This window comes from Haliotis rufescens, unplaced genomic scaffold (assembly GCF_023055435.1).
Source record: "Haliotis rufescens isolate VD_foot unplaced genomic scaffold, xgHalRufe1.0.p SCAF_77, whole genome shotgun sequence".
NCBI classification, from domain to species: Eukaryota; Metazoa; Mollusca; class Gastropoda; order Lepetellida; family Haliotidae; genus Haliotis; species Haliotis rufescens.
This window is the reverse complement of record NW_025964369.1, coordinates 1,499,794-1,527,767: the sequence shown is the minus strand read 5'-3', so window position 1 is coordinate 1,527,767 and position 27,974 is coordinate 1,499,794. Positions and strand designations below refer to the sequence as shown.

At 39.1% G+C, this 27,974-nt stretch overlaps 3 protein-coding genes across 3 annotated transcripts; all 3 read right to left on the bottom strand.

Moving 5' to 3' along the window:
- Nucleotides 1-1,712: 1,712 nt before the first annotated feature.
- Nucleotides 1,713-7,241, bottom strand: LOC124111644. Its single transcript, XM_046471399.2, has 3 exons — nt 7,156-7,241; nt 2,837-2,968; nt 1,713-2,163 (listed from the first exon to the last, which is right to left on the bottom strand). The coding sequence occupies exons 1-3, from the start codon at nt 7,199-7,201 to the stop codon at nt 1,895-1,897; spliced, it is 447 nt and encodes a 148-aa protein (XP_046327355.2). The 5' UTR covers nt 7,202-7,241; the 3' UTR covers nt 1,713-1,894.
- A 9,606-nt stretch (nt 7,242-16,847) lies between these two features.
- On the bottom strand, nt 16,848-20,353 carry LOC125376788 (serine/threonine-protein phosphatase 6 regulatory ankyrin repeat subunit B-like). The gene has a single exon (XM_048388721.1). It carries the CDS (start codon nt 20,330-20,332, stop codon nt 17,783-17,785), a length of 2,550 nt encoding a protein of 849 aa, XP_048244678.1. The 5' UTR covers nt 20,333-20,353; the 3' UTR covers nt 16,848-17,782.
- Nucleotides 20,354-21,416: 1,063 nt separating this feature from the next.
- Nucleotides 21,417-24,994, bottom strand: LOC125376783. The gene is made up of 4 exons (XM_048388706.1): nt 24,122-24,994; nt 23,625-23,648; nt 22,062-22,884; nt 21,417-21,423 (listed from the first exon to the last, which is right to left on the bottom strand). The coding sequence occupies exons 1-4, from the start codon at nt 24,915-24,917 to the stop codon at nt 21,417-21,419; spliced, it is 1,650 nt and encodes a 549-aa protein (XP_048244663.1). The 5' UTR covers nt 24,918-24,994.
- Between the last annotated feature and the right edge of the window lie 2,980 nt (nt 24,995-27,974).

Sequence of the window (27,974 nt, the reverse complement as noted above, 5' to 3'; positions counted from 1 at the left end):
CCATAGAATTATCTCCCTTGTTAGTCGTACCATGTTCCAAATGCCAGTTAAAGAACGTACTCAGTTGTCACAAGTTGGCAGTCTCAGGACAAAGGTATCCTAGGCAACGAACCGGAAGAAGCGTATAAGTGATATAAGACGTTATGCTGATGCAGGAACCCTGATGTTCACGAAAACGTCATAAAAGATGTAAATGTTATGAGTGAGTGAGTTAATTTGGTCTTTAGCAATATTCCAGCAATATCACGGTGGGGGACACCAGAAATAGGCTTCACACAATTTACCCATGTCGGGAATCGAACCTGGATCCTCGGCGTGACGAGCACATGCCTTAAATACTAGGCTGTCCTAACAATTGCCGTCAGTTATAACCAGTCACCCTAACATTCACATATACGGCATGTTACTTGTGCGACTTGCATGTTTTAGCATTGTGCTTGTGACGTTTGATACTGTTCAATTAACTGTGCGGCTTTAATACCCAAACAAGCTTGTCCCATCTGTCAACTATGTTATTGGTTCAGTATGCAAAGCCAAAAGGAAGCTTTTATATACATACATATGTACAAAAGCTTCCTTTATGTTTTGCAAGCCTGAAAGGATCCGCTGAAGTATTTCTTCGGGTGGTATTGCACTCGGTAAAGTTTGAGAGCTTCTTATCCATAATATCATGCACAGCTTTTGCACCAGGAGATGGAAAGTGAGTACTTGACGCACCGACGTTTCAACTTTTTGCATCACTATACCACACGATAAACTTGTAGGGGTGAGGCATAAGTAGACCCATAGGGGAACCAGTTGTGCTCTCCTTTTTGCTGGTCTGAATCCGAATGGCGGCTCGGATGGGCACCCCCCAAAAAAAATAACAACAACAAAAAAAAACAAAAAAAAACACACCAAAAAAACATGGTCTATTTTGCCAAGACCTTTACATTAAGCTTCACATATGAAGATGTTATTATATTGTTAAATAACATTCACAGAGGCAATTCCTTTCCATTGCTGTACCCACCTGAACTAGTGATAGAGGAGACAATTGAGACTGCTTCATCTGTTTCATACCAAGATATGTACATAAAGATTCAAAGATAAAAAACCTCTCCAAAAGACTATGCTAAGGGGGATGACACTAACTGTCCAATATTCTAGCAGTTTCAGCCTTTGCCTGATTTACTTTCAGTAGAGCATGCTCTTTCTACGAAGGTTTCAAAGAGCCTCCCATGAGTGTTGTTCAAACAAAACTGTTTGATCAAGTTCCTAACCTTCAAGGCATCAGTAAAGCAATCAAAAATTGTATGGTAGACATGTGAATGATGTATGTTTGTTTGTTTTGTATTTTTAAGGGGTTTAATGCCGCACTCAGCAATATGCCAGCTGTATGACGGCGGTCTGTAAAATAATCGAGTTTAGACAATCCAGTGATTGACATCATGTGCATCGATCCACGCAGTTGGGATACGATGACATGCATCAACCAAATCAACGAGCCTGACCACCCGATCCCGTAAGTCGCCTCTTACGAATGATGTATGATGTCTGTAGCTCTGTTAAAAGTAGCTTACATGCTGTGGGCAAGTCTGTTTAGTACCATATCAGGTGAGCTGCACAACCTAGGGCTCTATTGTACAGTTCTGTTCAGACATTCAAGAAAACAGCGAAAGGATGAACTCATGTACATAGCATTATTAATATTTAATCTTGATTACCTTCTTTCATAGATAGTGTATGTTTTACATGTGACATTTAATTTCCAAAATGACTGAAAACTGTTCTGGCATTAATAGATGACGTCACCTACTTTGGTTCATTGTGGTCAAGAGGGATTTCACGTCCATACACCAGCAACAAACACAACGGGAAAACTACTTGAACACACAACAGACAATAGCATTATTTAGGGGTATTCACAATCTCGGGTTCCAAACAGCCAACCAACTTCTCCAGATTGTCTGTCGCTTTTGCTAACGTCAAGGTACCCGGAACTAGACTGGTGGCAAAAGCTGCCAGTTGAAGTCATGTCCACACTCAAACACAAAAAGCTTTTTTCAGCCGTACACATATGCATGCATTTTGCATTTGGTGTGGATCGCGATTCGAAATCATTGTGCCCTGTTATGGACAGCTCTTCGTAAACAGACATGATCTTCCCATACACCCTGCACCCTGAAATACAATGGTGCGAATTAGTCTCTGTTGATGGCTAATCTATAAAAAAACATTTATACCATGCCAGTCAAAAAAACTAACAGAGAATAGGCCAGAGAAAAAAACTCCCTTGGTTGATCCAGTCCACTTGTATGACATTGTTTTAGAATAATATACTTTTCAACACATTGCCTTGAAATATCCAATCCTCCCTGTTGAGGATACCCTGACCCGTGAAGGTCCGTGGTAGAATAGGTCTTCAGCAACCAATTCTTGCAGTAAAAGGCAACTATGCTTGTCGTAAGAGGTGACTTATGGGATTGGAAGGTCAGGCTCGCTGGCTTGGTTGATGCATGTCATCATATGCCAATCGCGTGGATCGATGTTCATCGCTCGATTATTTATGGACCGCTGTCATAGAGCTGGAATATTTCTAAGTGCAGCGTTAAACAATAAACAAACAAATGTGGGTCCCAGTTCTTTCAGATATTTCACGTTTTCTCTATAGTAATAACCTGTTTGAACCCCTTGAAAAGACTCACATATAATTTGATTTGCAATCGAAGAGGTTTTGACAAAAATGAACACCAAAATTCTCATTATATTTTAGTGATAAAAGACAGCGAGAATCATGAGAATCAGTTAACTGTGTCCGAACATGATTTGTTTGTTCGTAATTTTAATGACTCACTCCTGACACATGCTTGTCCCGCCTTGTGGTAGCTGAGACCTGGCGTGCACATGCACCGTCCCTTGTAGCACAAGGAACCATTGATGTAGCAGTCGTTGTCATCCACACATGGCTGACGCATGCCACCAGGTTCTGCAATCCAAAATGACTTTATTCAAATTGTGTTCAATGTATTGTAATGTTTAATGGATTATCTGAACTGAACGACAAAAGAAACCTGATGGAAATGACTGTAATTAATCAATTTAAAATAACAAGAGTTTGAGGTAAAGTGTATTTAATAAACCTCCAATTACACAAAGTATTGAACAAGGTGACAATTCGTGGTTAAATATTGTACACCAGACAAACAAAATCAGTGGTAGCTTAAATCTCAGTTGTGAAGTTTTCACTGCAATTCATTCAAACAGGGAAAGTGGTCACAGACACTAACTTAGTCACTTTAATACCGAATGTGGCTAACCCGTGCCTCCATACAAGCAAAGACTGAGTTGGCGGGAGGGTGTCTCGCCTGTCCAAGACGTCCCAGAGGTGTCCTTTGTGTGATTAGTCAGAAGAACATGCCGGACACGGTAAGATGTTGACGTTGTTGTTGGCGACTTCTTGAACGCAGCAAACAGCTGTCCGTTCAACTTTGCGACGGTAAACACGTTTGCCATCAACTCTAAACAAACAAAAACCAGATTTCGTCCGTAAAGACCACACGTTGCCAATCCCGACGCTTCCACCGTCACACTCTATTAGCCAATCTTATTCGACTGCGTCGATGTTCAGCGGTCATCATCTGTCCTCTAAACAGTCGGTAGGCCCTGATACATGCTGCCCAAAGTCTTCTGGTCGCTATGTGTGCTCACCCGCCGACCTAAAGCAGTCACTGCCGAAGACGTCACTGTGAGGAAGCGCTTGCGGAGGTGCAACGTTCGCAGATACAGGTCTTCCTGTGGTGTAGTGACCTGTGGTCTCCCTGTCCCTGGCCTGTCCGACGTCCTTCAAGTCTGCCTGAAACGCTGCAACAAGTTTCCAACGGCAACATGGGAACAGCCAAAGGTTCTTGCCACGAGGGTGTGTATGGCCCCCATCTAGACTATCTCAAATGCTCGCTCGCGTTGTTTTGATGTTAGTCTTGGCATTTCAATAGGTTTTTCTATTGTTATTCTATCTTGTGTTTCCTTTGCACTTCACTTTATATTGACTAATAAATCTAAACCCTTATCCTAAAACCCATTACCACTTACATTTCTGCATATACCATAAATCGAAAGTGTCGATTCTGATATTACGTCTAAGAGTCAGATTATCGCTTAGGAGGACAGGCATTGAGACTCCTTTGACATCACACCACACTATTGTACTATCTGTGTTCTAGGTGGACAGGAGGGGCGGTGGGGGAGCCAAACGGTTAAGGCGTTCACGTTCACGCCGAAAACCCGGGTTCGATTCCCCACATGGGTACAATGTGTGAAGTCCATTTCTGATGTCCCCCGCCGTGATTTTGCTGGAATATTGCTTAAAGTGGCGTAAAACCTCACTCACTCACTCACTCACTCAAAAAATCAGGTAAAATGTCTACCGAATGAACAGATTCAGTTTCCAAAATATTTATATAAACTATGTCACCTAACGTTTTGGGATTGTTATTCAATATACCAATCTAAAGATAATGCAGATTGAATGTGTTGTTTTTTTGGTGTGTGTCAAGAAATACATTGGTGTTGGTTAAAACAATACCTTGAAATATTAATTTTCATGTGATCAGACGGCGGAAAAATGGACAATCGTGTATACCCACCCGACACTAATTGCCATGTTAATCCCCAATCCACAATGAGTTAACGTTTAGTTCATCTTGCAAATGAGCTAATTAGGGAGTTAATAAACATCAAATGTGGGTAAGCAATGATCATGTGTTCTGTAGAAGGGGTGATGTCACATGTTTAAAGTTTATTTAGGATTATCTTGATCCCTTGATGCTACCAGGTTGCCCTTGAGATTATCAGACAGATTGTCTTGACACAACCTGATGTCTCAACAGTATTGATTAGATTCACCCTTGTAGCAATCAACGTGTCAGACAAGAACTTTGACCACTCTGTGCAGATGCATAACAATGCGTAAAGACCGTGGGTTAGAAGATTCAATAATGGTACGCAAGTAAAAGTTGGGTTTCACTGTATTTAGAAAAAGACGATAGATCCAAAACTTTATAATATTCAGATGAGTGTTCGAATAGGATATATACACATAAATTCACAATTAACCTTTAAAAGTTCCAAAACCGGACAGAACTTTAATAATTTTGATAAACTTTGCCAGACCAATATATATTGAAGTTTTCCTGTTATTGGTAATCTTCATTAAATTAATTTTCAAATGATAGGATAGATGATAAAAAATACCATACTGATTTTACTCATGAATATTGCCAGTAGTTGCATTAAGGTCAGCACAAACTAAACCAGCTAATGGGTCTATAATCTAGTGAGTGGGTCTATCATTAAAAAGACTTTTGGACTTAGAATAAGGCAGATATAGATTTAAAGCAAGGTAATAGATACAATCCCTGTAAAGTGAGTCTTTGAAACCTGAAACATCCATCTATATCGCATCACCCGTGCTGAGCATTGTTTTACCAAAATGGTAAAGAAATGCTGACTAAAGAAACATAAATAATTGAAGGCATTCTACTTTCACACGGTGTATTAAACTCATCAGAATTTGAACTTTTGTTTTTAATAATAGAAACGAAAATAGATTTCTTAAATTACTAATTTGAAATCCTCCCATGTTCGTCAACACTGTTTCACATATAAACAGCATTGTTCTAAACTGGCACTAGCTTCTCTTATTAAAAGAGACACGTTAATTATTGAAGGACCTGGTGTATCATTGTTTAATGAATTAGTCTTCGTATTGTCTGTTGGAGTATTTATAACCTTGTTTGAAAGTGTTCTCTGGGACTATCATAGCTTTTCACGAAAGGAGCGATCATCTGATATACTGGGTGTGGGAGCGGTGGGGTTGAGGTGTGTGTATGTGTGTGTGGGGTGGTGGTGGGGGGAGGTGGATTGGGGTTTGGGGAGGGTCTGGGACTTTATCTGAAAACAACTGACCCAGAATAGGATAGCAACAAAATCAGTGAGCTAATAAGGCAAATAGTAACAAATCGCGAGGAGATCCACCTTACGGTACATCGGTCACTACTACAGATAACTGATGTGTCATGTGTACTGTGAGCGTATTTGTTAACCCAGATGTTATCGACACACTGCATTGTTAGCAGTTATCAATTTATCCGTGTAGATCCGGGGTAGAATAGGTCGTCAGCAACCCATGCTTGCCGTAAAAGGCGACGATGCTTGTCGTAAGAGGCGACTAACGCGATCGGTTGGTCAGGCTCGCGGACTTGGTTGATGCATGTCATAGTATTCCAATTGTGTGGATCGATGCTCATTTTGTCAATGACTGGATTGTCTGGTCCAGACTTGATTATAGCCCGGGTTATACTTTTCAGGGATCCCACACTCATTTCCTTTAATTAAGCTCGCGAGAACTTGTTTAGCATCATTGTTCAACAGACAATCACATTTTAAGAGTCCCTGGGCCTATTGATCCTTTACGTTCATGGGTAAGGAGACAATTAATGTTTACTCAAGAGTTCATAGGACAGCCTACCAAGGGCGTCTGAAAGTTTCAATGTGACATTTTTAACACTTCCCCGAGGAGGTACAACTGACTGACTGACTGAGTATGGTTTTACGCCGCTTTTAGCAATATTCCAGCAATATCACGGCGGGGGACACCAGAAATGGGCTTCACACATTGTACCCATGTTGGGAATCGAACCCGGGTCTTCGGCGTGACGAGCGAACGCTTTAACCACTAGGCTACCTGACCGCCCCCGAGGAGGTACAAGCGCCGCGAGTGCTCTCCAACGAAAACCCGAGAAATAGAAATACTGGTTGTCAATCACGAATAGGGAGGAGATTGATAACATCCTCCTCTCGCAGTAAATTCCAGTGTCATTTTTTTTTTTTCAACCAATGCTTATAATCGAAAACCCCCGATGGTGTCAGATTTGGAGTGTTTATTGAGGTGAAAAAAATATAATAATTTCTTGCACAATTTTGCTTTCATAAATGGAAAAATAAAAAAAAGGTATAAATTGAATTGTCGAAACACATAAGCACATATGTTTCAGATTTCAATATATAGAAACACATGCTAAACCCATATTATAATAACAGCATCTTGATACTCCATTGCATCAGAAAATGTCACACATGTATATCTTTTTAATTTTAACAAATTCTGGACGTCACCTTCAACACAGGCTGCCTTTTCAGATCCAGTCACCAGACACCTCATGCCTTGCTTGCAAGACTTGGAGGAACAGGGGCCTTCAGGGACCTGAAGACAGACAAATGTTGATTCACTGCATATTGCCTTAGGGTCGCTTGATCAGGGTTTTTCAAGGAAGGGCATTATGTATGTTGCTATCTCTCTAGACGTGAACATAATGCACAGGTTATGACACATGCATTTATTTCTGTCTCTAGATGTCTTTTTATCAAGTTTCTTAATATGACGTAAGGGGGTACGTCTTTCACCATGCACCTACAAATTAATCAAGCACCCCTGACAAAATAAGAACAGTGATATACTCGTTTATAAAAATTCAAGTTTCATGATACTCATTCACAGAATGCCTGTCGATCTCGACATGATAGTCGCCCAAACACACAGACATATGAAGCATGAGACCCTCGAGTTTCAGGAAAAGGACTTTGATGTTGATGCAAGTAAGGGTATATAAAGTCGCAGTTATCCTGTTGTTTAGTAGCACATGCAACCATGGTCCGCAGGAGAGTGCCAGAAGCACTCTGCATGCAAATTATTAGCATGCATGACACAGATATGTCACGCAGAGCCATTGGACGCCAACTTGGCTATGACTATAATGTCATCAACAGACTCTTAAGAACACCCCCACAGACACGAGAAGTAAAACGGCCTTCCACGACCAGGGCCACCCCGAAAGACAACTGTAGAGGAAGTCAGGGCTTTAGTACAACTTGTGAGGCGACAGGCATCTGGCTATCAGAACTCTCTGAAACCGACTTAATCATTTGGTTTGAATTCCTGAAGGGTCATCAGATGTCCCTTGTGAACTGCTCATCACCGGAGACTTCGATTGACTTAGTGTATGTCACATGGCTGCATTGCATCGGGAGTGGCAGCAGTTACCTCTTGATCGTATCAGGAGACTCACTGGAGGTATGAGGAGGAGGGTGGAATCGGTCATAACCGCACAGGACGGTGACACTCGCTGATGTTTTCAGGATTGTGATATCTCATCATGGAACTTCCCAGATCCATTGTTTTCGGGGTTATCAATTTTCCTCAATATAAGTTCTATACCAACTTTGTTATTACTGCAATTGAAGTATCAAATATATGCAGCATTGTCATTCAATAGTCAGGAACATCATCTTACCTACGCAAGACATTTAATTCTCCAAATTAGCTCAGACTTGACAGAAATGGTATTTTTATTGTTCAGACATGGTCGCAAAACCAGGATATATATAATGGTTTGATATTTCTTGACAAAGAAGGTTTGGGTATAGGACATATTCATCATTACTTCAACGTTCACATTAGAGGGCAAGTCAAATATCTGGCCCAGACATGTGGGTTGAGAGAGAGGATGCATTCATTTCGTCACTTCTTCAAAACACGCTCTTTACTGTGAAAGAGAAAAGAGTTTCTTTTCTTTCACAAGATGCTTTGTCTCTCGGGAGATTCAGCATGTCTTTACCAAGTTATTTTAAAATATGAGGCCAAATTGTCTAGAAAAAACCCATTGATGTCACATAATTCCTTGCAGAAATTACAAGTCATAATAGTTGTTTTGATAAATTCAAATACAACAGACACCTCCAAAGAGTACATGTTATTTTGTGTATTCATTTACAGTTAAGGAGATAATAATAGAACATGGACAGTCCCAAATGTCTAAAAGTTAAACAAAACCTAATGTTTTATAATCAATTATGTCAAAGAACCCAGCCTTCGATCAACGATTACAACAAATTACAGTGTGTACACTGACAACACACTACTCACATCTGAGTCAAGTTTAAGCCGAACGATGCATCCTTCTTCTGCGTTCTTTAAGTCCATGCTTGATAGGCGGCAGGTTAAAGTTTCAATGTTGTATTCAATACTCAGGCACAAACCATGCTCAGTACATTTGACTTGGCATAATGTGATGCCAATGTTCTTGAAAGAAAGAAAGACACCTGCCGCTGTGTCTGTCGTCCGATTTTTGCAACTTGAAAATCTGATTGCCATGAAGGCTGTCAATGCAATGAAGAAGGTTCGAAAGCTGCCTTGAAGCACCATTCTGTTTTCTGAATACAGCTTAAATAAAGATCTAACCCGGCGACTGCTTGCGCTAATGTTCACAGAGCATCAAGTCAGAGACAGCTCACTTCTGGGTGTCCGGGACTATAGTGAGTAGATGTACACGTGCCTACTCATATACTAATAAAATCAATAGTACCTTGAGAGACCGATACTACTTGCTAGCATTCAAACTCAAACGTGTGTACGTCCCTTTTATTACACATACATGTTCCCAAAAGCAATCTTTATTGTCTGATAGACTAGGTTTTCAAACTAACAGGATTCCCCATATTAATGGTAATGTGCAGCGTGTGGTCATTTGAATGTTGCAGGTAAAATGGCACCAGGGAACAAGACGGTTTACGAATGTCATGCTGTATTTTTTATCAATGAGTGTTTGGATCCAAATGTCCACAAAGTAGTATCAGGCTCGAATGTATACATGTGTCAAGTTATTTATATTTTCCAACAAACAAGATAGTTTAATATACAAAAAACAGAACATCAGTGAATGGCAACCTTGAATGGAACTACACCACTAAGAAGGCATCAGATAAAATGGTGCTAGGCAACACGAAGATTTACAAATGCAAACAATGTATCTTTTGTATTTAAAATGGTCTCCTGTGTCAGATCAGTAGACATATCACACATCATGTTTCCTCAGAATATCATCCGACTCAAGTCTTTGCCGTAATGCCAAAATGAAAAGAGGATACAAACTTTAAGATAATTTTGCAAGATGTTACTTTTCCAAAACATGTACATAGAATAGCCAGTCCATTTATGGTGCAGTATTGGTGGATAAGGTATATGTATGGCATGCTGAAAAAATAAAACCTTGTGCACTGTTTGTGTAGCTTTTTTGAGCGATTGGTTGAATGTTGTTTTGCACCACAATCAGCATTTCCCCCAACCAATCCAATCTCGAGTGAGACGATAGAATGTTCCCGATAAATATTAAACGTCAACACCAGAGAATAAACATTTATTTTACTCGTGACATATTTTCCGTAATCACTTGTACCTCGTGGGTTATTCTATAATTAGGGGCCTTGTGTAAAGTTCCGTTGACTCAAAAGCAAAAACACAAGTTTCAAAGTAAATGTTAATGCACAGCTGCCTGATCCTGAGGACAAAACAAACGCATGTGATTCATTTCATATGATGAAACAGAAATTATTCTTAATTATTGTTCTAAGTGATCCTGATTTCATTAATCTTCATCATTTTATGTCAGTTCGTGTAGGCCACAGGCCTTTGTGTAAATACATATGGCAATGCACAAACCAGTGTGCATTACATACATATAAGAAATAATAGAGACATTACATATATTATATATTGATAATTGTATTTCAGATATAGGATCTTTCCACATTTGCATAGAACAAAAACTTTGCTGTGTTACTAATACTATTTGTACTTTGATAATTACATTTGGAGATGATAGCAGTAAGTGAAACGTCTGTATAAGTCGCTGTGCAAGAGCTGTTGAAAATCGCCCTTTAGACGCTGAGTAAACACATTTCAGGAAAGATTTTGGTGCTGCATCCTTGCGAAATCCATTACATATTAAGCAAGACTTACTTTTGTGAAAGCCTCATGTCGTGAGTATCCCACAGCATAATCATATTACCAGTTGTTATCATTCCCCTGGTCAATGTGTAAATAGCGATATCACCCGTCTGCCCCTGCGCATATGTATGTTTGGACGATGGCAGTGGTACAATATAAAACTGTTTATTATAGTGTCGCCATTTGTACAGTACATAGCATTGAAAAACTGAAGTCAAGTTCCATAATACATGGTGTACACGTGCCACCCAGAGAGGGTGATGCGAGACATATGTCATTAACAGTATTAAATATACAAAGTAATGCCAAATACGGATATACATTCCCCCAGACACACACAATCACACACAATCTCTCACATACACATACAGACACACACACACACAATCACACACACACAGTCACACATAATTACACACTCATCAACCCAACTACGCACGCAATATATATGCCTACCATTAATATGTACACAGACACATGTGCACACACATGTATGTAAATACATTGATGAGTACATATACGCATACATTCTTAATCCAAAGCGAGCGCATATTCGTACACACAAACACTGGATCTCGCCTGACATACATGCACAAACGCACACAAACGCACACCAAGCTGACATATTCGCACACGCACTCACACACACAGACGGACACAAACATATGCACTTAAATTCAAACAAACTTATTTACATGGGTACATTTATTATATAATTCATGTAAACATAGCATATTTGAATACTGTATTCCTAAAGAGATACAATGGATGAAGACTTAGTAAACTTATAAGACATACAACTTGAGTTATGATTTTAAACACAATTTTCTATGGGTAAGCAATTTAAAACACGTGGTATCTACTGTAGGTACTAGATCATTAAGTATTCATGTCAGGAGTATAGTTTGGGTTGGATATGGCTGGTAATTCTGCAGAGCGGATGTCATCGTAAAAATGGCATAGGATATTCTGAAGGAAATGATTCTCATCTTCGACAGAATCATTATAAAATATTCAGAATCGTGGAGTTGTTGGGATAGGTTGGTTACTAAATCCGCCCGTGTCGACCTCTAGCCTAGCTACAATATACATGCCATATGCATGATGATAAACTGAATATTTTAACAGAAGTAAGTGGTCATGTACACCAATTTGGTGTTATGGGTGGTAAAAGACTTGTATACATGCAGGAAATATAGTCTCACATTTTGGATGAATTTACTGATATCAAGATATCTACATTAATACTTGTTTTCTTTTTGTAAAATTAACATTAACAAGTAATATTGTGTTAACATCAACTCACTCAGTGTAGAAGAATGGATAATGTCTTATATCATGAGTTATGGAACAGGTAAAGATGTAGTGTGATACATTTTCATGTATATATCCACAAGAAAAAGCTGCATTGTCAGAAATGTGTCTTTCACATGGATATTATCCCTACAACCGAGTCTGGGGCGAGAATGTACAATAAAATGATATAAGATGGTATACAATTCTGTGCACAAACCAGACTTTAACAGTTTATACGTTCTAAGCTTTGGTATTGACCGTACGTTTTGAAGCCATCTTCTTTTATCTATGGCAGTAAGTTGTGTTGAAATATTGTTCAAAACCCAGGTAGGTGATCTGTAGTTGGTCATGTCAGTAAGCACAAGATCGTTGAAAACAGGCTGAGTTTTTCTTTATCAGGATTTCCCCCTTGACAGTGACCACTGACGAATGCTGTAGGCCAGTCGGTTTTAATTTCAAGCAATCGTGCAAAGTCGAGTCTCAGCCGGTGGTCCTGCCACCCCATGTCGCCTTGAATAGCTAGGTTACATGTATTTCTTCTTACTCAAAGAAATATTCGGCTCTGTTTTGTATTGAATATACTTCTTTATATTTACATGCACCCCATATGCCTTATCAATATAATAACACAGACTGTACAATACTGTATTACAATCGTGTAACAATATTAAGATGCATACTACCACACGAATAATACTTATGGCTAAGGAAATCCAGTGCTTCTGATAACAATTGCCGATTTTACCATTTCCTGACCGCTTAGCGACTACAGCAATGAGAATGCAACAACAGCCAGAGGTCCATGACACGGTAGCTGACAGCGTAGTCGATTGTCACGTAACCACAGGAAATCCTGTTATTTTGGCGTACGCTTTCCCTTTTGAAACGTACAATGCTTGTCTTTCTTATGCTCATGCTCAATCTCCACTTCCATACATGTAGGATGTTTTCATCACTTGAAGACTGTCAGTCTTCAGTCATGCAGAAACACTTCAACGTTAACATCATCGATCTGTGTTCCACAGCTGTTTCAATTATGTTGCAGGATCGTTGATATATATTGCAATATACAATGTAGGAGATGAGGAGCATCCTTATTTTACACCCGTCTTGATACCTTTTTTCATGCTTGTTAACGTGCACAGTGCATAAAACGTTGTCATACAGTGATCTGATGGCTTGTATAATATTCCCTGAGATGTCTTATTCCATTAGTTTGACTATAGCAGAGTCAAAGGCCCTTTGAAGTCTTTGAATCGGGTAAGTGTTTTTACATATTATTATTGTTATTAACAACACTACAAATACTATAAACATGGTCTGAACAAGATCGCCCTGTTCTGAAACCTTTCTGTACGTCTACAAGGATATCCAAGACTTCAAGATACTGGAATAGACTCTGGTTTATGACACAGGCGTAAATCTTGGAGGGGATGGATAACATGGTAAGTGGTCTGTAGCTCAAGGGATCACGTGGGTCACTATCCTTGGTTTTCCCTCGGTTACACATGCTTGAGTGGAACATGTGTGACATAATGTAAATGTACATCATTAAACACGACACTTATATTATTGAGTCCTGTTGCTTTTTCCCAGTGGTTCTCATTTGGCGTTTTCTCTTCTCTGAGGTAATCGTTGAATCAACGATTGGGTTTTTAATGTAGTTTGATCATTGATGGGTATAGTGGCTCGTTTGGCATAGTGCCTGGAATCTGGAAACATGGCGGAAGATCCAGTTATTATTAAACATATTTTATTGTCCAAAAAGACAAAGGGTTGAGCACAAGTGCAACACTTTTTACCGCCATATCCCTATATACAGTTAAACATAATATTGCAAAATGGAAATGAAAGTTTACAATTGAAGTTTGACATTGAGGAAACATAGTGCACAATATATATACAGTGAACATATGAAGGATATATACAATGTGCTGGAAAGTGAAGACAGTGTGCATCTCATACATATGCAAATATTATACATTTTAATGTTTATCTATAAATTTAGCAATATTAATGATTAACAATTTGGAAACAATAATATGCTAGCTACTGAATCTGTCAGTCGTTTCTACAAATTTGTGTACAGACAAGAATAATTTTGTATTCAGGAAAAGATTAAGGTTTGGGTCACCAAAAAGAATACTATTTAGAGTTATGTGTCCTCCAAGATTATCTATAGCTGTCAGTCATCATCACAAAAGGAACATTCGAAGAAGAAATGGAATGAATTTTCACAAGGAGCTCCGCATTTACAGGAAATAGTATTAGATAAGTGAACACGAAACAGATCGGAATTTAGTGTGCTACAATTGTGTCTCAATCTAGTGTACAATATGTTTGTAGATTTCTTACAACAATAAAAGTGCAAAGGTGGTGATGTGGGCTGTTCAGATGCGACTGCTTTAAAAGACGATATTGACGAACTATCCCTTATTTCTGATGATAGATTATTCCATTGGCCTTATGTGTCGATAACATAAGAGTGAGTGAGTTAAAGTTTAACGTCACATCGGCAATATTTCAGTGACGAAACAAAATTTGACATTAACAATATATTTTAAACTGTATAAAATTCTGCCAACGAAGGGCAGTATAATAACTAGAATATCACAGATTTACATAAAACTAGTTAGAGAGCATCTAAAAATATATTATCATTTTGCAACACAATATAAAAACAGGCTATAGATCGCCAACAACTGAAGGTAGATCACCACGCTAGGGTCCATGGGGACTTACAGTACTTTTGCTACCTGCATGGACCCCAGCAGGATTTACACCATCCCTTCAGTGGTTGGCGAATATTGTCAATTTAGCAGAATTAAAAGAACATATATTCTGCGATCAAAAACGTGGTAGTAATAAATATACTGTGAATGACGTGCACTTACGTACCATCTCCGGGGGACAATCCTTTTACACTACTTCAACCCCCTTCGAGGTACAGCCACTGACAATCTTAGTTATCCAATTTATTCTACCAATATTAAAAGATCATATATTAATTACATAACACATTTATCAAAATTTATGTACAAGTTCTATTTCTTTTAAAAGACTAAGGATTAAATGAGAGCTGATATTGTTAAACAGATCCTTTAACGATGAAACTTTGAAATATTTATCCCTTGTGATAGAAAAATCAATACAGTCAAGCAAGACATCGGCCTTTGTGTTACCAATGATTCCAACATGGCTGGGTAACCAACGAAAAACGATGTCGTTTTGGCCTGTAGCAAGTTGATTATATAATTCAATAATTTCAATTAAAAGTGGATGCTTACATGATATATTTTTAATAGCCTGAAGACACGAGGGAGTCCGAAAATAATATAAATTGCTTATGCCTAGTTTTTTACCAATATATTTTAGAGCTGTTAAAATTGCATGGGATTAGGCTGTAAAAAAAAAACTATTATCGGGTAGTCGTGAAGACATAATCCTAGATCCATCGACGGTCACCATCTTTGGATCCCTCTGTAAATATAGATTTGAATGTGTTATATGTGTTCCGCAATTCATTAAATTCTTGTTGATAGATTAGTTGGTTTGTTTCTGATTTCTTAAACTTAGTTAATGACAGGTCAATCTCTGTACCAACTGTCATGGGGGAGAGGTCAAAAGCTGAGTTGGAGCTATATTTTTAAGATTAATTTTGGCAGCAGAAATGTCAGATTTGATTTGTAGACCAAGTGAAGGAATTAAGGATTAAAAATGCAATCATATGGAGGATAAGTAGGATTTGAATATATCTTTGTGAGGTATTGCAATGAGAATTTTTGTTTTAGTGAGGCCTCTACATACAGACTATTGATGGGGGATGTTCTGAGGGCTCCATGGCAAAGCCTCAGGCCCTGATGATGAATACTATCTAATAATTTTAAATTACTTTTGCAGGCTCCACCATAGATGATGGAGCCATAATCCAGTTTAGAGCGGATAAGTGCCCTGTACAGATGAAGGAGGGTTTTCTGAACCCCTCCCCACTTTGAATTTGAAACGACTTTCAGAAGGTCCAGAGCTTTCAGGCATTTATTTTTCAAATATTCGATGTGTGGTAAAAAGGTTAAATGGCGATCAAAAGTAATCCCCATGAATTTAGCCTTTTATTTTTACAACTTCAATTGGAGTGCTATTTAAAACTAAATCAGGGTCTTTATGAGGTTTATATTTTCTACAAAAAATGGATACAATTTGTTTTTGAATTTAAAACCATTTTCCAACGACCATTTATTTATCTTATTTAGACACAGTTGCAATTGTCTTTCTATAGTATGCATGTTTTTACCACAACATGATATGTTAAAATCATCCACAAAAAGTGATCCATCAATTGAACGATAGCATAAGACCTTTTAAACGTAGATGTCCATGCAAATGGTACTTCAAAATCATGTCCGTGTCTGAGATTATATCTGACGTTCTGTGACACAGATGGTGGTATAAGATCAGTTACATATGAAGGACATTGCTTATTTATTATTTTATACATAGTTACAAGTTTGCTGACGTGTCATCTATACGCTAAAGACTACCAACCAGTTTCGTGATACAGGCTGCGACGGGAGGAATACTTAGTTAATCCTGTTACTATTCTAGCTGTCTCAAGTTGTGGTAATTCTAATTTATTATACATATGGAGTTTTCAATATATATATATATATATATATATATATATATATATATATATATATATATATATATATATATATATGTATATCTGGAGATGATATGCCAATGCTAGTATCATCTGCGAACAAACATTCATGGCATATATCATTAATTTAAATAAAAAAATAATAATGGACCAATGACTGACCCCTGTGGGACGCCAGCGTGTAGAATTTGTTCACTGGAGAGACAGCCGTTTACATTTCCTTTTTGGCAAATATGTGAACTGCATTAGATCGGGAGTGGCAGTTGATACATCTAAATCGCATAAGGCGAAGAAGGGTACATGATAAGAAGGGTACATGCATCAATATTTGTGTTTTTGTGAGTCAGGAGACTCATCTTTCAGATGAAATTTAGTTTGGCATCATATCTCAGATGAGACGGGAGTTAGTAAGTCCAGAGGGTGCTTAATTAGGTTTTCTGTGTATGTTAACACGAAATTACTGTACATATTGGGTATTGCATCTTGATATTGTAGCATCGTCCTAAACATTCGAATATGTTTTACATCAGAAACATATGGTCCTTTACTCTTAGACGTATTTAGAACATCACCAACATCAAACATATGCCCTACAGATGATACATAGATGACCATTTCTTGTTAGTTTCAAATGTAACACTGACCTAAACTAAGTATACATATATACAAAGCAGCCCATCGGCTGGTGTAATCAAGTTGTCTTAATGTTCCCTGTCAGTCGCCCTTCATCGTAACAGTTTATTTTATATGAACACATCTAATGCCTATTTCTGTTGATACATGACAAGGTCATCTTCTATTTCTAATTGAGATGTTTCAAGTGTTGTCAGCACCATACCCGTGCACGTGGGTTTCGCTGAACTGGAGAACATCTAAGACCTGCATCACTTCGAGCTTTCCTCCCACATTAAGCTGACACGCCGCGATATAACTGGAATACTGTTAAAAGCGGCGTTAAACTCACTCACTCACTCACTCTAATTGAGAACATATTTGTGCATCCCTTACTCCAGAAGCTCTTTAATAATGGCACGACGATTCCCATTTTCAACATATTCAAGAGCTGTCCGTCCTTTGTGATCCTGAATACTGGGGTCCATGCCTTTCTCAATAAGCTGTGCAACACAGTCAGTGAGTGCTTTCATGTGAATATTGTAAAAAAACTTCTTGTATACGATATTCCCCTCACACATAGATTTGAAAACATGAACTGCATAGTGAAAAGCTGTCTGTCCTTGGTGGTCTTGTATAGATGGGTCACTGGTTTTCTGAAGAATATTTGCAAAAATGCCTCTGTGTAGTTTCTTTGTAGCGCAATGAAGAACAGTCCTGCCCTCATTATCTTGTATGCTTGGGTCAATGTCCTTCTGTAGGAGTTGTTTGACACACTCGATATTTCCCTTTTCAGCTGCATAGTGAAGTGCTGTCATGCCTTGCTGATCTTGCATACAAAGACTAACACCATATTCAATAAGTAGAGTCATAGTTTCACGTTTGCCAGCCCCTGCAGCATGGTGGAGGGCTGTCATGCCCCTGTCATCTTTGATATTGACATTATTGCTACTTTCTAAGAGTACTTGGGCAGTTTGCTTGTAACATGTGTCTTGTAAAACAAAATCGCTATCAGATCCCCCTGTTGCATAGTGAAGTGCTGTTTTACCCAGCCCATCTTGTATATTTGCGTCAACACCTTTTAATAAAAGCGCCTTAACACTGTCCAATGTTCCTTTCATTGCAGCATAGTGAAGGGCTGTCCTACCACTTAGGTCCACTACGCTGGGATTCGCCCCTTTATGGATTAACAGTTTCAGAATGTCACTCTCTTTTCTCTCTGCAGCATAATGAAGTGCCACCTTTCCCTGTCTATCCTGTTCGTTTTTGTCGCAACCTTTCTCTAAGAGCAACGCAACATCGTCAGTTATTCCTTCCTGTGCAGCATAATGAAGAGCTGTCCCGCCAGTGTTGTCTTTTACAGCCAGGTTAACACCCTTTTCTAACAGCAATTTTACGCCACCACTATTCAAACTGCATGCAGCATAATGGAGAGCAACCTTTCCTGTTTCATCTTTGATGCTTGGGTCAACACCCATCTCCAGGAGAAGGTGAATTGTCTCTTCACATCCTGTCTCAGCAGCGTTGTGAAGGGCTGTTCTCCCTGTGTGGTCTTTCAATAGGTGATTGACACCTTTTTGAAACAATAGTTTTATTAAATTGATATTTGTATGTAATCTTGCCGCATAGTGAAGTGCTGTTCTCCCCTTTCGATCTATGATAGTTGGAACAGCTCCTTTTTCCAGCAGTAGTTTCCATGTGTATTCTGACCATGCATAAAACCATAATGTTTGGCCCTCACTGTCAAGTAAGTTTGGGTCTGTCACTTTATCGAAGAGCAGTGCAATGTTCTGGACATGTTCACGTTCTATTGCACATGAAAGTGCTGTCATACCCTGTTGGTCTTGTACGTTTGGATCCACACCTACATTTAGGAGCATTCGTACATAAACGTTATCCACCACTGCAGCAACGTGGAGGGCTGTTCTCCCTTTATTATTTTGAAGCATTGTGTCTATGCCTTCCTCTAAAAGCAACTCAACCGCTTTCATCCCGCCATGACTTATAGCAATGTGAAGGGCTGTCTGTCCTTCCTTATCCTGCGCGTTTATATCTACATCTTTTTCAAGGAGAAGAAGAATATTAAAGATGTAGTCAGATTCTGATGCATAATGCAATGCTGTTTTGCCATAATAATCTCGTATATTTGCATCACAGCCTTTATCTAATAGGCGTGAAGCAATTGGCCAACATGAAATCTGTGTTGCAAAATGGAGGGCGGTGCTTCCCTTGTAGTCTTGTAAATTGAGGTTGACCTTCTGTTGCAGTAGCAACATTACTCTTCCAATTTCCTTTGACTGAACAGCAAGGTGAAGTGCTGTCATCCACCTCCAATTCTGTGCATCCATATCTGTCTGGTGTTCTAGAAGCAGCTTCATAATGTCAAGGACATTTTGCGGTAGAGGGCATTGTGCAGCATAGTGTAAAGGCGTTTCTCCATAGTTAGTCAATTGACTCGCATTTGAGCCATTTTCAAGAAGCAACCTGACAATCTCCTTGTTCTGCTTCTCAATTGCCAAGTGGAGAGCTGTTCTACCTTCAAGATCTTGTTGATTAGTATCAACATGTGCATTCAGAAGGATTGTAATGGCTTCTGAAAAATGTTTTGGGTTTGGACAATGGGTAGAGCAACGTATCATTATGTATAACAAGGTGTGTCTATTTAATTTATCCTTGTGGTTAACATTCAGTCCTTTGTCTATCAGGAACGCCATAGGCTCAACATCGCCTGTATCCACTGCTGATATAACTGCTTGAAAAAGAGCTGTTCTCCCCCCATTGTCTGTTGTATGAAGAGGAACCTTTTTCACATTAAGCAGATATTCAAGTTTTTCTACTCCAAGAAAGTGTGATCCTGCTGCTGCATGTATAACGGTTTCCCCTTCCGTGTCTAATGCATGAACATTGGCTCCAATTTCACACAAATATTGCACTTTTTCCATATCAGCATGTCTGCAAGCAGCATGAAGTACCGTTTCTGCATAAACAGTATCCCACTCAATGTGCGTGGAGCGTTTTTCCAAACCCATATGTACATCAATCATTTTGCACAATAATCTCAAAGCCTTCAAGTCCCCAAATTCAATTGTTCTGCGAACAAGCTCTTCTTTCAATTCGATTTTAATATCAGTAACCGACTTTAGTACATGATTAATAATGTCTATGTTTGTGCATGAAGAAAGAGGTGTCCCATTGAAATTGTCCTGCACAGCAATAGATGCTCCTTTATCCATCAGTAGCTTTACACATTCAGTATGGTTGTTTGATACAGCCCAGTGTAATGGGGTCCTCCCAATGAAGTCCGTCGAGTTAACAGGCTTGCCTAATCTCAGCAACATCTGAACACATTTTGTGTTTCCATGTCCGGCTGCAATGTGAAGCAAGGGCCCTTTACCTTCATCAATGGGATTTATGAAAGGAACACTGCTATGTTGTAACAGAGCTTCCAAACAGTCTGCCCCACCATATGCTGCAGCTTGATCAAATGGGTTTTTATAATCTGAAAATATGCTCCATGCAATATACGTATCAGATTCAACTGTAACTGTCTTGTTGAGTTCCAGAATCAGTTTCAGAGCTGATGCATCAACGTGAGCCGATGCTAAGCAGCAGAGGTAATCAGTATCGTTGGCATGATAATTGTTCAGTAGAATCTTCATTATCTTTGTCAAGTTGTCCATGTCGTATGGTTTGAACTGTGGATACGGGTTAGTTGTCTGAAGCTCAAGTAACAGCCGTCTTAAAGAATTTTCAAATATGATGTTGTTTTTTCTCTCATGCTTCAATATATCTGTTAGCAGTTTCACAACAGCATAGTTCCCATAAAGAACTGCCAATAAAAAGTGGCTGTAACTCAACATAGGCACATTATCTGAGTTGTGTTTATACTCGTTTGCCTGTTCATCCCAAACGTTTGTAAATATTCTTTCCGTAGTGTGTGTAGCAATGCCTCTTGCAACGCAAAGAGCGCTGAAGCAGCTCACATTTGGTTTAGCTCCTTGGGCTAAAAGTGTCTCTGTAAGTATGTTACTCCCTACATAGATAGCACAGGGCAAACAACACTGCAACACATCAGTGGTAAGGCTGCACCTTTCCGATAGAATGTTGAACATAATTGTATTTGTAGTAAGAATGAAAAGCTCCAGCAAAGTATTGACTTCTAAAATCTTTGTCACATAACATGTGGACTTGAACGCCAAATATTCCCTTGGCTTTCCTAGTTTATGAGAAACTATATCTCTAACTTTGTTTTGAGAAATCCATCTCTCTACTAGGTAATTTGCAAATGTTTCATTTCGTAGAGACGGGTGGTTTAAAATACTATGAACAGTGACCATTTCTTCACTCAGCATCAGTTGAGTTATTCGGTCAGCAAACGCTTCATGATGTTCCTCGTTCAAGAGCACCTGGTTTCTTCTGTTCTCACATTCACCTTCTGATGTTCTGACAAATTCTACAAGTATGTTAGCAGGACACAAGGGAATGTAAATGTCAGGATACACTTGGGAAATGTTAATGAAAACTGCGTCGAATATTGACTGGTGCTGGAAAACGTATCCCTTTCCAGTGTGACACAGGTATACACCACAAAGTGAATCAGCCTTCTGTTTGATGTCATAAAGACTTGGATTTTTGGATAGATTTGAGCCTAATTCTATCAAATAATCTAACCTATTTTTAAACTCTTGGGGGCTTTTGTGAGGATGAAGATACTTGTTATCAAGATATCCCTTTTCAAATAACACTATCAACAGAACCAGATAGCCAAGCCCATCACTCTCTTGCAAACAGTTTACTTCCTCCAACACATACTCATTTGGTTTTAGGAAAAAAATGACCCTTTGACTCTGTGCTTGCTTACTTCTTGCGAAATAGTGACAACACTGGGGGAATCCAAGTGTTGTCTTTAACTGTACTATCACATTGATCTCCTCTTCAGTAAAGTTCACTTTTGTTTGGCAAATCCTTTTGAGTAACAACTTCTTTTCCTTCGGTCGAAGTGTAAATTCACCTTCATCTAAAGTTAGATGGAACATATGACTGTTAAGTTTGTATTTTTTCAGTCGGGACTGGCATTGGTCACTTATGTCTGGTCGAGATGTCAACACCAGCATTACATGGCCAGATTCAACTGAAGGATGCATGACATCAAACACTCTTGTCCATTCATCAAAACGAGATTCAACAAAATTAGTCGATCCGAAAATGTCATCTATTAGTACGACATAATTATTCGCTGGTTTTCCAGATGCTACATTTTTGGGTTTCTGGGGGATATCTCTCCACTGTTCTGCCGCTGTCAAGACTATAGGTATCCTATGTGTCAACCTTGAGACGTCAGCAAGGAGTCTCAGCCCTAATCTAGATTTCCCAGAACCAGATCGTCCTTTCATAAATATTGCTCCACGGTGTTGCAGATGTTTCAATGCCAACCTCTGTCCAAAAGTTGACACATACACTGATTCATGCTGTGTGATCATTGTCTGAGTTGTTTCTAGAAAAGAAATGATTCAAATAGAGTGAAATCTCAGTGGCATTGTCACCTGTATTTGGACCATCATACATTGTAATGCCAGACCGGAGCATGTCTTGTTACCCTGTCTGGCGCTCGGCATTAAGGGGCTAAAACAAGGACTGGTCGGCTCGGAGTCAGTATACTGTGTCTGAGTGGGGTATTCATGTTAAACTGCGGCATGGTATCTCAGTGAGCTAGCACTATAAATCGGCATCAGTCCGGACTAGTACAAGCAGCCACACAAACACACACACGTACATGCACGTCGCTATATAAGTGCAATAATCTTGGACGCGACGTTAAATCCAATTTCACCTCACCTCACCTCACCGGAGCATGTCACAATAAAAGGATATGTATAGTAATCAGCTTGCTTGAAAGAAACACAAGGATGAAGTCTAAGGTAGGTCAAAGGAGAACTGCGGCCCCTGGATATTGTAATATTATGTTACTTAAGGCTTTGGTAATTGCTATTGGCTTCAAGACTGGCATTGTTATGAATGAAAAATATATGTTATCATTCCAATTATTGCCCTGAAGCTAGAAATGTACCTTCATACATTTTAGCGCAATATATTGAAATCATAAAGTGAGGCAAAGTCGTGCTATGTGCCTAAGGCACCCGTCAATTTTATGATCGTTTCGTTTCACAAGTATTAACAAATTGGTAAATATCCAAGAACTGCTTGAACTCACTCACACAGTTTGCAACTACTCACCACAGATGTTTCTAAAACGTTGATCTGCAATAAAAAAGACAAATCAATAATTCCATTCTATGGCATGACCAGATATGCTGACATGTGAAACATACTTGCAATAAAACATTCATCAACAAATATTTGATGTAATGCCAATACAGAAATACTTATTTGGGGCAATAAACACAAGCAAAATGGTAGTTTTGATGGTAGCAGAAAATAACTTCCCACATGAACAGTCTCTCAATTTTACACATGACATTAATCAAAACCTCCGGACATGGAAGTGAAATTTGTCAAATTTGGTTACGCTACAGAGCATATATTCCTTTGAATGCACTTAATTTAAGTTGTTTGTGTGTGGTTTGATCAAATGTCATTGTGGATTAAAAGTAATATTTGTCAAATGTATAATCTATGTCCTTTGAGTACATGTCTGCCAGACAATATAATGTCAATGACTTGAAGAAAGACCGCAATAAGTAACATCGACTGCAGAAGTATTATGTTCCTACCTATTGTTTCTTGGTCATTTTCTGGTGCTACAGGCTGAGGGTCCGTTTTATTGTCTGGTGTTTTTTGGCTAAATGATGGAGCATGTATGAATGAGAGTCCTTCGCCTGCAGTCGCGACTGAATTTACATGAGTGATATTTGATGTCTCTATGGCTGGAACATTTATCCCTGAAGTCTGGAGGGATGGAACCTGAACATTTGCAAAAGCGTCTGACTTTGGAAGATTGGTTCTGGGGAGATAAGTTTCTCCAGGCTGTTGATTTGGTTGAATGACCTTCAAACCAGAAGACCCAGGGTCAATAACTGTCAAATTAGTTTCTCCAATTTCAATGACTGCTTGGCGGGGTGAGGCTTGATCGTCAGAAGGCAGATTGGCACTTTTGATAGTGTGATCTCTTCTCTTGTTCTCCGCTATGTTAGACTTTCTTCTGTTTAAGTTTCCACTTTCACCAATCAGGTTATCTGTTGTTCTATCTATGTTATCAGTTTCCTCTTGGTGTGTGTCATTAGGGACACTGTGGCCATGTGGTATGAAAGGTGGCCAGGTATCTGTAAGGATACTTTTAGCTCCATAGAGGACAGCTGGTATGACTTGTTGCATAACTCGTTTGAAGGTTGTCTTTTGTGTTCCCTGCAGCTGCGTACCCGTTTCTCCAGTCTCTAAACATGGGGTCTGAATCTCTCCATGACTGGGACGCTTTTCCTCAGGATCACCGTCAGCATATCTCTCGCCTGGCTTGGGTCGTTTCTCGGGTTCACCTGCGCCTTCCTGATCCATGTCAAGTGACTTGTCCATTGTCCTAATCTTGTCGGTTAGTGACCCCAAATGTTCATCCAGCTATATTTTATAACTGCTATAACATATGTCGTCAGTTCTGAAGTAGGAAATAAAAGGGACATCATTACGGTAATCATCATCATCTTCATCATCTTATCATCATAATCATCGACACCTGGATTTGCTCAGAGAATGTTTTGGGATACCATATGTGATTACGTTGGGGATTAAAGCATTTTATTATTTAACTGAAGCATTTATCCATGACATAAGCTTATGACATAAAAATGTATGTCATACCTCAATGACATAAGTATGAGTTGCTATATGGCTGGAATAATGCCGATGCGACGTTAAATTTTAACTCACTCACTCACTCACATAAGTATGCAAATTAGATCTTCAAATTAGATTACCGGAAGTGGGACTTTTTCGCCGGTGCACGTGAGTAGGTGTTTACAAACAACATGGATACCTTTGATGTTGAAGACAATGTTTTAATAGATCAAAGGGGAAGTGCTACAGTGATATCCGTGTTGACAAATGGATATTACAGGTTACAGGTTGATCGTACAGAACTTGAATTTGACTGTGATGAAGGCAGATTATCAAAACTTCTCTGTAGCCAACGTTTCATCATCAAAACGCCATCATCGAGCATGGCGAAGCAGACGACGAACACAAAGCCTAAAGATGCCCAAAGGAGATTTGTGGCTGTTGAGGACGGCATGGTCGATGGTGTGATCCTAGACAATCAAAACAAAAACGCAGCAAAAAACTTTGTACGATTTGAAACTGTTCGTTAACTTTCTAAAAGTCCAATATGAAATTCGCTAAATGCTTGAAATCCCCCAAAACGAACTTGACACACTTCTCTGCAACCTTTTCATTAATGTTCGAAAAACAAACGGGGAAAATTATTAACTAAACAGTCTCACGGGTTTTCTGAGCAGTATCGAGACATCACTAAAACGAAGGAGGTGTGGCTATTCACTCACGTCATCTTTAGAATTTTCACGATCACGGGAAGTGTTAAAGGGCAGAAAAAATGAACTGAAGAAAAAAGGGCGTGGCAACTTACCAAGGAGAGCCGACCCGATTGGTGATGAAGAGATCGAGTCCCTGTGGCAGTCCGGATCCATTGGAATCAGTAATCCAATGAGCATAATAAACTGTCTATGGCTCTACAACACAATCCATTTCGGGTTAAGAGGTGTTAATGATCACAACAACATGTGTTGGGGGGGACATCACGTTGAATGTTGATGGAGACGGTCACGAATATCTTGAACTGTGCATGAGACAAGAAAAGAATAGGTCCGGTGAGAAACCTCGTGATTGTCGCGACGTATGACCCAAAATTTGGTCTAATGTTGCTGATCCCTCTCGGTGCCCTATGCAGGTGTATAGGTTGTATGCCTCCACGCGTCTTCTTTTGAGATGACGATCCATATTTACATCGGCACACACGCTTTCAGTATGCCTTAACCTGGCGACCAGTGGTTTATCCGCTATCGTATTGGGAAAAACAAACTTTCCTCTCTCATATGTGCGATAACGCCAGTCTCAACACATCGAAATGACTCAAAAATCACTCTGCGCGCAAACACATTGTGCAAAAGTTGAATGAAAATAATGTTCCGCCAAATCAAATAATGCAGATAACTGCCCACACAAACATCCATTCTGTGAACAATTACTGCCATATTAATCCTGACCAGCACAAGCAAATATCAAACATCATTTCACGAAACACTCAATTCCACACCGTGACATCGATATCCCAGCTTATTGATGAAACTCGCGTAAAGCAGAGCGGCCCCACGCGTAATGTCCAAATCGATAGTAGACAACAGTCAGCAGTCTCAAGTATTAAATGTTTCTGGTGGTGTCAACACTATGTTTGCTGGCAACATTACTGGTGGAAACATAAGGATTAATCTCGTTAGAGATATCATCAGATTACACAGAATCGTTGTTGTTACCGTTAATTATTTATTATGTACCGTTTCAGTTATTCTGCAAATGCCTGGTCAAGTATTTTGTTTAAAATAATCCGAGGAACTTTTTCTCTCAGCGAAAGAATATGCCATAAAGGAGTTAAGAGGTTGTTTATTTTGGTTCACAGTAACGTCTCACAGCTATGGAAACATGTATCACTGCGCATGATCTACACATCAGATTTCGAATGGTTGCTGATGTAAATGTTAATTCAATTATTCCTTAAAAGGGAGGCAAAAGTGAAAATGATAAATAGAATACATCACTCGTGTTTTTTCAATATTGGAAATATCAACCTCGACCCGTTTATCGGTATTTAAACACCGATTAACTAAGGCTCGGTTGATATTTCCCACATTAAAAAAAAGCACTCGTCATGAGTCCTCTATATTAGTATTAAGATAACAATTAATGGGTTTTCCCTACCTCCAGATCTAAACATTGAACTATAGTTGTTTTCATCCTGTAAACCCACTCAATTTGTTGAGGTCACTTTCGGTAAGCAACAATATAGGTCAAATGTTACATAATGATTTAGTTTGAAGTCCTAAGATTTTTTTTTAGCCATAAACATCAACAAACTATTTACTGATGTATAAATTTAATAACGAAGTCCTCATTATAAAGGAGATCGAAACGTGACTCTTCCGTGTATAGTGGCTGGTAAACATGTCATGTTTAAGTCTAAGCAACAAAACCGTTGCCATAATCATAAGAAATATCTACTGAAAGCAAAATCCATTTTGCGATTCTGACTACATTATACGCACGAGTGCATGAACCTAAATGACCTGAATAGCGATTGTACCGGGTATTTGCGAATAGGTGAGGGTACCCTGTCTCACGAGTGAAAATGAACATATGTTACAAATCAAAATAGGAAATGGCATCATACGTCATATTTGTCACTGTTATGTCAAATTTGAAAATGTCTCCCACAAGAGCCCTATGACACCATGCTTGAATATTGCTCGACATAAAGGAATGTTGACTTACATAAAGGAAAGTTGAAGTGCAACTTTTTGTCATACTGTCTTCTGGAGAGGTCACCCTGAGTGCATAGATGTAAGTATG

Bases quoted from the DNA above. Each gene is read 5' to 3' on its own strand.
- LOC124111644 (XM_046471399.2), bottom strand. From the start codon at position 7,201: ATGAGGTGTCTGGTGACTGGATCTGAAAAGGCAGCCTGTGTTGAAG. The intron at 2,969-7,155 runs GTGACGTCCAGA...TTTGGATTGCAG, and splicing joins AAAGGCAGCCTGTGTTGAAG to AACCTGGTGGCATGCGTCAG. The intron at 2,164-2,836 runs GTGAGTCATTAA...ATTGTATTTCAG, and splicing joins GGGACAAGCATGTGTCAGGA to GGTGCAGGGTGTATGGGAAG.
- LOC125376788 (XM_048388721.1), bottom strand. From the start codon at position 20,332: ATGGAAAAAGTGCAATATTTGTGTGAAATTGGAGCCAATGTTCATGCA.
- LOC125376783 (XM_048388706.1), bottom strand. From the start codon at position 24,917: ATGGACAAGTCACTTGACATGGATCAGGAAGGCGCAGGTGAACCCGAG. The intron at 23,649-24,121 runs GTAGGAACATAA...TTTTTATTGCAG, and splicing joins AAATGACCAAGAAACAATAG to ATCAACGTTTTAGAAACATC. The intron at 22,885-23,624 runs GTGAGTAGTTGC...TTTCTTTTCTAG, and splicing joins ACGTTTTAGAAACATCTGTG to AAACAACTCAGACAATGATC.